Source organism: Pundamilia nyererei, unplaced genomic scaffold (genome assembly GCF_000239375.1).
Source record: "Pundamilia nyererei isolate P.nyererei 1_Seehausen unplaced genomic scaffold, PunNye1.0 scaffold00008, whole genome shotgun sequence".
Lineage (NCBI taxonomy): Eukaryota > Metazoa > Chordata > Actinopteri > Cichliformes > Cichlidae > Pundamilia > Pundamilia nyererei.
The window spans coordinates 5,166,030-5,177,037 of NW_005187409.1; the positions used below are offsets into that span (position 1 = coordinate 5,166,030).

Here is an 11,008-nt window from a genome sequence, read left to right on the forward strand (position 1 = left end):
AATAAATAAATAAATAAAATGAATACATTTGATCTGCTCATACCTTTGTCCATTGTGGTTTTTGGTTGATTATTGTAAAATTAATCTATGAAGTGAGAAATCAGTCTGATGATTAACGATCGATCTCCTATATAACAGAAAGCAGATGTCACTTCGCGTGTGGGCTCTTTAAATAACGGGACGAGCGTGGCGCGTGGAGGAGGTGGTCGCCAGGTAGGAAACTGGCCATTAGGATGCGCCCAATACGAGGGCATGGGAGGGGAGCACACACACACGAATCACCATGTGGGAACAAGGGTCTGCAGAGAACATAGAACAGATTTGCTTTGACACTGGGCATAACGCAAAGCCTACGTGCACAACACACCACAGACGTCCAGAAAAATCCCTGGGAGACATGTCGGCCACAGATAGTAAGTTGACAGAATGCACTCACATCTTTTTGCACGATCGTTGCCTCGTGTATTTCCCCGCGGCAGTCTGCCTCACCGGCTCCCGGCTCGTCGCGTCTCGGTTGTGCTGACACGTGGAAAATGTCTGGCGGCACGCGCAACATTGTGCAAGATTGCCTCATACTGTTAAGGTGGAAAGCGTGAGGTTATGAAATGCGCCAGGAGTGTAAGTAGCCCACAGTTTTCACAAGGCTTTATGAAAACTGTAATTAACAGTTAATTGCTAATATCTAATTTTCGCCCTCTTTATAAAGAAAGCATTAGCAGCCAGTGGGGTCCCAGGCTGTGAGCTATGAGAAGTTAGTGAATAACATATATTACTTAAGTATGCAATTAAAAATGTATGAGAAATTAGTAGAATTAATAAGTAAAATAAAACAATTCATTTGTCATTAATAATAATAAGTTAATAAACCATTAAACGATGATAAACAATTCATAAAGCCTGCAGAGAGTGTGTAACTGAACATTAAGTAAGTCGTTTTAAACCAGACTGAATCGTACAAAGAGATCAGACTCTTTTATTTTGTATTACTTTACTAAATGCCATAGACCAAAATCTCTGAGGAATGTTTTCAGCTCCTTTCTGAATCTTTGCCACAAATAATTAAGGCAGTTCTGAAGCCAAAACGGCATCCAGCAAAGTACTAGAAAGTACCAGTACTGCACCTGATGATCTCTCCTGTAATCTCGTGCAGCTCTTTCAAATGTTCCTAGAATCAGATCCAAGTGTGCCGAAGGTGCTTTCAGGTACTGTGGTTCTGTTCTTTGGAACTAACTACTTTTACACCTGTGTGTACGTTCAAACAGGCACACAGGCCATTACACTTAATAGCTGTGCATATTTTTATTGTTTTATTTTGTTTTCACTGCCTTAAGGCATAGTAAACGTGCAGTGATTTTTTTATGCTTTTACTTTCTGTTTTAAGCACATTTAATTTACATATAATCAAATGTCCTATATAAGTAAAATTGGTATTGCCATTCTACCTTATAAAATGTCCAGTGTGTGTATTTACTGACTGTTAAAATCATAATCACTTCTGGGTAATCTTGCCTTTTGCTATCATAAATGACCTAATCCTCCTGCATCTTTATAGCTTAAGGCATTAAGGCAAGGGAAAGTTGCTTGGCAATGTCTTAGTCAATCTTCAACAGCATATTAAGCTTATTATGTTTTAACTAGTAGCTACATCTATCAGATCTAACAATACAAAGTAATTTCATCCTTAAAATACTATAACTGAGGATAAGTGAGTAGCATTAAATAGAGCTACAGAAGTTAAAGACAAGTTCCTCAAAATTGTATTTAGAGGTGCTCTACGTGCAATTTAAAATCAGTGGATGAACGTTTATGGCAATAGGAAACAAAAGAGATCAAGCCACAACCATCAGCACACACGAGACTGTGAAATACACCAAATGGCTTCTATGCTACTGTAAACCAATTAGTGCTCCTTTCTTGCTGCTCTTCTTTGTTTTCTGTGACAGCGTTTGCCTTCTGCTCCTCTCAAGCAGTAAAGGAACAGCAGATTCTCACACAGAGTGCACCTACATTATAACATGAATAAACACTCTAAAACACATTGTGTTTTGAACTGTGTACAAGCTGCACTTTGCTTTCTCACCTTTACTTTCACTTTCACTCTGCTCTATTTATAAAAACAAGAAGGTTTACTCAAACCACCAAAGCACAGAGCAGAGAATCATGGATTAGGCTACAAACTGCATACAGCAAACGTGACTTTGCTCTCTGTTACCTAAAGGATACAATTAAATAACATTTGCAAATGAATTCAATCTGACATTTAAGTTTCCATCCTTTAATGTCTTCTGTTTTGCTGCTGAGATGCAACAGAGCCTCAGCTGTGACATTTCCACATAGATCATGTTGTTTCTGGTGGAAATTCAGTCTACTATCAGTCTGCTGTCATCTTTACATTGGTGAGTGTTCTCAGGTCGTGCACTTTGTGTGAACTACAGTATGCGAGATGCTGGCGTTTATCATACTGACAATATGACACATTCCAGTTGTTAGTCAGTTGTTTGCAGTGTGGCTCGGTGATGTCCTGGAGTCTTTGATGCTTTTCACCATGTTGCTGTTGGTTGTAAATGTTTAACATTTGTTGTATTTCTCCCGTGGGTTTCTTATAAGTCAAGTTGTTTCTTGCCTGGTTGTGAAAACTTTAATTGTGCAGTTTGTTTTCTTTAATGTTTTTTTTTCTTTTTAGCAAGTTTAGCAAACCTGGTCAACTTCAAGAAATACAGACAATTTTAGAAAGACAACAACAGAACAAACAAGTGGACATGAATAATATCTATTTTCACTTGTATTCATAAAATGAGCACTGAAAGTTGTCTTAACTTATTCACGTACAGCATGTCTGTACACGACGGTAGACCTATTGATAGATTAGTGAAAATGACAGTTGTGCTGAAACACATGCAGCATGAGTGTGTGAATCATTTTGTGCTTCTGAAAGTGTGCTTGTGTGTGCTGCTTGACTTTTTGCACAGTTCCAACATAACAGCATTCAAAGTTCACTTTAGCCACCCTGAGCTGGATCACATGAGCGGACAGCAAGGCTTTTCTGAGAATTTCAGGTACAGATGGAGGTTGGGAAAGACCCTAACCACAGTCGTTTATATTCAGCGTACTGTAGGCGTTTAAGTTGAAGTTTAATGTACTGTAATTCAGTTAATGGTAGAATACAGACCAAAGACAGGTGTCCCCAAGTAATCAATACATAACTTAGCTTTGTGCGCATAAAAAAACTTGAACCGGTGAGTCTATTGTAAAAATCTATGAAGTTGAACTGCCATAAATGGATTTTAAATTCAGTTCATGTTAACCTCAGTTGATTTCTAGAGTGGTTCTGTGTAGCCGTACTCACTGTTCATTTGGCCTTTTCTCTGGTGAGTATTTTCTTAGTTGTAAGTCTCCTTTAGTAAGAGCTTAGTGTGGAGACGTGATTATAGTCAGACAATGATAATTCAGATTCTGTATAATATGCTGAGACTGATGAGTATTACAAAGAGAAAGTCTCACAGAAAGGAGAAACAGCAGCTAGCTTACTTACCACCCAAATGTAATGCCTGAAGAAATAATGTGAAAAGTGCAGTTTATTTTTAAAATAGAAGAACAGTAATTGAGAGTAAAATTGAAAACAGAAGGCGAATTCATGTTGCAGATTGAATGAGATTAAACAGGAAATGGATGTGAAGACTGAATAAAACAGGTGATGACATCATGTGAGCATTAAACGATGACGTGACATCTTCTAACGTGGTTGCAGTATTCTAGAGCTGGAGTAGCAGGAAAAGGAGGACAGACTTTATTATGCTGATCGTGTTTAACAAAGACAAATTCAGTACAAAACGAGCAAACTCTACTAATTATAGAAGCGCAGTTCCAAAAGTCCGAATGTCCTGCAGCGAAACGCCTGTAAATGATTGCTGAGAATGAAAATATTGACACGGCTGATATGAAAGACTAATCTCCCGTACTTTCCTGCAACTTTAGAAGCAAATACATTCAGAGCTGTTGTTGTCGTTTGCGGTCTAATTTTCACTGCTGGCCTGTGCTGGTTAGTTGTCCAGGTGTGAGGACAAAACAAGTATGAGTTCAACAGAGGTATCATTTCCGAAACTAAACATAATGCGGGTGTGAGCTTATCTTAACAAAGTCAGTGATGTAAGTAATTTTGCCAGTTGTTTCAATTTATAGCAGTTAGAGACGTATATAAACTACAAATACTCTTTCTGCCCCCGACTAATTGCCAGCTGTGCTGACGTCCTCCAAAGCTGTGTGTTTGGTTTTGTTTGTTAGTCAGCTGATTTATATGCGTTACCTGGCTTTAGTCTCCTCATGCAGAAGCTTTTCTTGTTTGGTCTGTTGCTCATTTGGTCCTGAGTGAATCCAAGATGAACGTGCTTAAATCACAAGGTGTCTGATTCGAGACTTATAGATCACAGGTACATAAATTACTCATGGAATTCTTAAAACCTCCTCAAGAAGTCATTAGGAATGATGGCATAAGTACAAATCAAAGAATATCTTTAAATATTCATCCCCTGGTTGTAGCCCCGGGCCAGCTGACAGACATCTAGTGAACTGTGCGGTTTAAAAAAAAAAAACAGAAAAAGAGGAAGTGGAAGTCTTAAAATTAATCTGACGCCATCATCTCTTCCGTTTATATGAAAAGACTGTGTTCAAAGAAACTTGTTTTCACCAGTGGATAATAAGAGAAACAATATGATGAGGAAAATGTCGCACAATGACAGCAGCATTAAAAAGAAACAGTACAATCCCAGTACAATTATAGGGTAAATCGTTAGCATTTTATATTTATACATATATATTATATTTAACAAAAGAACAGGCCAATAAAAAGTACATTTGATGCATATTTGCAGTTTGTTATTTAGATATTCAGTCACTTCAGCAGTGAAAAAAAGGTCGTGGTGGTTACAACTGACTGAAAGTGTTTACTTTGTTAAAATCTAACTGTATAAAACATCGACGTCAGAAATGTAGATAATGTCGTGAGAGAATTTTAAGATGTCTTTTTTCTGTTGTTTTTAGCAACTAAAATAGAGGCGTTCGCAAAAAATGATACTGATGATTCAAACCTAGGGCGAATTTAAACTACAAAGGATGATATCTTTCATAGTTTTACGTTCATACTGTTAACTGCAGCATAATAAAACGCCAGAACACATTCACCTTTGTCCACTAGGTGTCAGTAAATGTCCACAAGAAAACAAGAGTCCTGCTACACTAAAGCAATGAATAAATATATACAAAAGCATGTGTTATCTTCTTCTGTCTTCAAGAAAATATCATGTTGCTGAAACAGAAAGCATCAGAACTCAAAGTTAAAGAGAGTTTAAAAAAATATTTGTACTAACAAAACAGGACATCATAAATCACATTATAATATTAGAGCTTTTACACCTTCACTGGCCAGACAACAGGGAGTTGTGGCCAGATTACTTTGACAGAAAGGCAACAATAACTTAAATAACCACTTGGTAGAACCAACGTATTGCAGAAGAGCATCTGAACACACAACATGCAGAACCAGGAAGCACAAGACCACAACAGGTGCCACTCCCGACATCCATGAGCAAGAGACAGGCTATAATGTCCATGGGCTCACCAAAATTAGACAATAAAAGATTGGGAAAATGTTGCCTGGCCTAGTAAGTCTTGTTTTTACAGCAACAATCAGATGGTACAAACAGAATCGAGTCTAAACAACATGAATGCATGGATCCATGATGCCTTGTGTTAATGGTTCAGGCTGTTGATGGTTATCACCACTTTGGGCACCTTATTACCAACTTAGTAGCTTCTTAACGCCATAACCTACCTGAGTATTGACCACGTCCATCTCTTTATGACCACAGTGCACCCATCCTCTGATGGCTGCTTCCAGCTGGATAATGCAACACATCACAAAGCTCTGATTTCTTTAACATGACAAGAAGTTTACTTTACTCAAATGGGCTCCAAAGTCATCAAATCTCAATCCAATACAGCACTTTTGTTATGTGGTAGAACAGGAGATTTGTATCACACATGTGCCATGAAGATTTAGTGCAGTTCTGATCGCCTGATAAAGTGTCTCAATATATGTAGTATATGTTCCTTCCACAACAATGTAATATATTGTTACATTGTACAGGGAAAAAATAAAGGAGTGAGTTTTGTCTTTGATGTGTTGTCACTGTTTTCGTCAATTTTATTGAGTCACAAGTTTGTCACGCAGAGTTGAAACTTTAATTTGAATTTCATGTGTGCATGCTTTACTCTTGTTTCATGCATACAACTCTGCGATCACCACTTATAAATATTAATGACGCCTTTCATGTGTCATCGTTTGCTTTAAAAGCAGCCTCGTCCCCTGGGAGAGAAAACCATCTTCATCCAGCTTCATCTCCACTTTCTTCTAACACAGGAAGACTCTTAGGTGTTGGTGCTGTTGTAAATCAGGTGGAGTAAAAAGAAAACATTTAATTTCATTATTTCGTTATGATCTAAACAAAGACATATCCTATGAGTTAGGCCTTAGGGAGAAAAGAAACTAATTGTGCTTCACTTGAACAGGAGTGCAAACGAGGCTCTAGAGAAAAGAAAGCATTTGTTGGAAACCTCACAAACCACAAAGCAGTCCTTTCCAGTTTATGTGTTCCCACGAGAGAAGGTGAAAGGTGGAATAAAGCATCAGAGCCAAATGCTATATGTATTTGTTTATGGATTTTACCAGTGGGAGAGCTTATGTGCGTGCATGCTTATTCCTCATGTATTTCTTCACCCATTCACCCATTATTTTGCCCATACAGTCTTGCTGTTTTCCAGACGCAGCTGTGCTGACGTTGATTGATCTCTGAGTGAACGCTTTGTGATGTGCATCTTCTTTTACCTCGTTTCTTTTATCTGTCACAGACAAACAGGGAGTCAAAGAATTTGTCAAACATCTTAATGCGCTTCCAATAGGATGTCTTCTCAGTAAAAGGCTGCAGTGGATCATGCTGGCAGAGTTCGCTCAGGATATTGTTTTACTTTCCTCAAAAGCGGAAATGAAAGAACTGATTTTCAGATTCACTTTGAGGACCTCGTGTTACCCGTGGAGATCAGTGAGGTGTAACAAAGCAGACAGTGTCACCAGCTCCTCACCTTCATCCATATGGGGCTTATTTCTTTTGAAATGGACATTAGGAAAACAACAGATGGATCGTGTCAAAGAATCCTGGCTCTGTGGCAGCATGATGGAGATGCAGCAAGATCACCGAGCTCAACTTTAATTCGTGTGTTTTTATCTGGGGATAAAAGAGTTTCCATGTTACACGTTCTCCTGCTGAGCATTGGGCTTACAGCTGGAGCCTTGATCAGAAAGTTATTCACAGCCAGCGTGCAGGGGTTAGAGTTGGGCTGCTTTCACAGGGCCTGCTTACATTTCGTTAGCTTCATAGCATAAGTGCCTAAGTCATTTTTTGGTCAAATTGCATGTGATATTTAAAAATATGCATGTGATATTTAGAAAATTAGTTTTTACTTGTTTTCCGAAAACACAAAAAAATGACTTAGGCACTTATGCTATGAAGCTAACGATTTACAAAACGATGCTCAGTCATCACAAACTCTTATAGTCAGACATGCTATCATAAATTTCAAAGTCAGTATTTATGACACATTATTTTCAGCAGTTAAGTTGAGCAGTTAAATTCCAACAAGTTAACAGTATCAGGTAATCTAAAATTAGTTTATAAAAAAATCCCAACCTTAGCAGTCTCACAATACTCTGTCATTAAGCTTTACAGCAATCACTCACATCTATTTGCCAGTGTTTTAATACTTTGGGCATCTAAGTCATTTTGTAAGTTTTTTGCAAATGAGATATAAACTTCCTCAAAAGTCTTGAAATTCTAGTATTTGCTCTCCAGGGTTGGACTTGATGGGCAGGTTGTGCTTTTTAGAAACATAACTATCTGCTGCTCAGCAAAGAAGCCCCATCTGCTGAAAAACAGAAAGGGAATATTCTACTAAAAAAAGATTTCTTTCAAAGATTTATACTTAATTGGCTGTCACAGACTGCCGGGGCCTTGCATTAGCTTCAGTTGAACTTAATAATGCGCTTTGGCACAGAACAAAGACTGTGGATTTTGTTCCTCGTCTATCATGCTGGGAACAATCAATAACTCATTCAACATACATAACGTATGGGTATGTGAGTATTGTGTTAAGAAAGACCTTTGTGTCTTTTTCCCTCTGTGGGAAACTTTTGTCTGTGTGTTTCTGCCGGTGACATCTGAAATATGAATACTGTGAGGGGTGGCTCAGAGGTCTTGTCAGAGTGTGATGTCTGGAAGCAATTGCAGTGACAGCAAGCGTGGGTTTTTTAGCCAAATAAACTGTGCAACTTCCCCCAGGAGCCCAGCGTGCTCTGTGAGCATTATCTGATTCATGGAATAAGTCTTCCTGTTGTGGCAAATCCTCACCTTACTAATCTTTTACTGAGAGACTTAAACTATGGTTTGGGGCCATAACCGGAAGATGGTTCTCAAAAGTGAGGAAAAGTGAAGGGGAAATATGAAAAGGTGATATCTGTTTATCTTATAATAAGACCCTTCAATAAAAGTTCCTGAAATTATAAGTATCAAGACATCAAGAATTTCTAACCAGCCTATTCATGAAGGCATGACTGGATCTGGTGGGAATTTAAGTTGAGGAAATTATTCTCTGATCAGCAGATGATTGTGAAAACTACCTTTCAATGTCAAATTCTGCACATATACACACTGAACTACACTATAAGAGAAACACTTTAGATTTTTACCATGAAATACTGGGAGCAGGTTTGCCAGAACCCTAAACCCATATTTTCAATGTACTACTAAGTAAGACTGTGACATCTTAGATCAGTTAGGGGGAAAAGATTCTCTGATCAGAGAAAACAACCTTCTTCTTTTTTTAATGTCAAAAGAGCCCTAAAACATTTATATTCCTTCACAGCAGGGGGCAGTATACACCTTAATGTTGCAACTGAGTGTAAACTCTGTGGAGAGTAGGCCAACTACCGTTTTATTTCATCTGCTGGCTAATTACAGTAGTTATTTATTACTTCACAAAAATCCCTTTCCAACAGCGATGGTCTAAACCTGTTTGAAGCCGTTTCTCTCCCGTTTTTCTCTGCAGGTCAGATTATTCTGCCAATACCACCTGCTTACCACAAACAGACCACTGCACCATTCTTTTGTATTTTTGCCTCTCTAACATGGCTCACCATTTCTTTGACTGGGCAATTCAGGCTGAAATCACGTTTTTGTTGTTGACAATTCTACATGTGGACCATTGTCATCAATATGACAGCAACAGATGTGAAACTTTCTGTTTTGCAGCTCCAGCTTTATATTCAAAGCTGGATTTTAAAGACAAGATAAGCTTTTTAAAAAATCGATTGGTTTCACTTATCAAACTTATCAAAAGTCCCATGATGAACAACAGTAATTCTAACGTTCACAGTAATGTTTGCAAGTGTTTCGTGATTACCGTCCAAAGCCAACTAACCCGAACCCGAACCTGAAGTGTGGATCTATCTGGAATTTGTCAAACAACAGCAGCGACACTGGAATACACTCTCAACAAGCAGCCAAAGTGGATTTTTTGGTTCCTTTTACAGAATTAAATGCATGAAAAGATCTCAATTTGTTGCTTGGACTCAGATGTAAGTTTTGCTTTGAGTACATTAATCTGTTTTCCAATCAATGAGCCTGCAGCTTAGAGTACAAATCGTTAAAAGACTGAACACTAATTATAAAGAACCTGACCCGCTGGATAAAAAGATTTTTACAGAATTAAATACAAAATGATTACACAATGACACATCTGTTGTTATGAGAGTTTAGCTGTTTTCCAGTCGCTCTTCACCTTGTCGGTCCTTGACTTTGTTTCCTGTTTTTTCTAGATTCTAATGAGCAGGTGAAAACAAAACATATTTTTATCTGACACAGCCTAGAGGCAAAATGTGCCTTAAGGAACAACAAATTAGATAATTTGAAAATTAAAAAAAAAAGACTGTGATATTTAAGCATGTCAGGTCAAATTTAGACCACCAGCTCCTAAAGTGTCTAACACCTCCTTGATGTTACTTTTTATAGGCGTATTTGTCAGCACCCTGTGGTTTATTTTCTGTAAGAGGTCACAATGTTTAACATGAACTTGTGCATGACGCTTTAGGGAGCAAAAGTCTCCACAGAAACCAGAGATGACCTTTGCCTGCCGGCTGCCAACAGAACAAATCAGTTTGTGCACAGGAGGGGTTGTGGTGCATCTACAGGCTACGAGCCACACTGTGTCCTTCTCAGACTTTTACCGCTTCCTCTGCAGCATTACCTGCAAACTTCAACCCCGGAGGGCCTTCCCTTTTCTCTGGCTTGGCTCCAATCTCAGCTTGAACTTGTAGTTATATTTATATTGCATCGCATCATAAATATCAGGCAGCTCCAAACATGCACAAACACCACAATTCTGGATAGGTAATAACCAGCTTTAGGAAATCTCTGTTGCAGGCCAGGGCCACCAGGGCAAAAGTAATTACACAATCTGTTTAGGTGTCATCAGCACATAATTTCTGTGGTCGCTCAAACATGAAGGAGACCTTGAGGTGTGTGTGTTTGTTCCTGTGTGTGCTTGTGTTTGTGCTTCTGATCAGGCTTTCCAAGCTGCTGTCAAGGTGTGGAAATGTAATAAAAGATGCAGTTCTTACTATTATTGATTTCAGATGCCCTTTGCAAACCGTCATTCAACAAGAGGCTGAAACTGATGCAAAAAAGAATGAAGGTGGAGAGAATGAGAAGTAAGAAGTTGCTAAAGCTAAAGTCAGACTATATTGAGGAAAGCCTTAATAAAGAAAAGGGAGGACTCAACAAACACACTGGAGGTATGGACAGCACTGAACTAGCTATAGAACAACAACAACTACTAGGGTAGTACAAATACTGTAGTAATTCTAACAATCATAACAACAGAATAAGTTCTAGTAGTCCACTTT

The 11,008-nt window shown here is 38.4% G+C and overlaps 1 protein-coding gene across 2 annotated transcripts in view; it reads right to left on the reverse strand.

Moving 5' to 3' along the window:
* Window positions 1–518, reverse strand: part of pmt (phosphoethanolamine methyltransferase) — an 8,455-nt gene extending 7,937 nt beyond the window's left edge. The window contains exon 1 of one of the 2 annotated variants that reach the window (XM_005723112.1): window positions 437–518. Coding sequence is in view for 1 of the 2 variants with exons in the window: in XM_005723110.1 (XP_005723167.1) it covers window positions 44–53 (10 nt within the window). In the remaining variant the exon portion in view is untranslated. Of the gene's footprint in view, window positions 1–43; window positions 124–436 lie in introns of those variants that run through there. The other variant, XM_005723110.1, reaches the window with a different exon arrangement.
* Window positions 519–11,008: the final 10,490 nt, after the last annotated feature.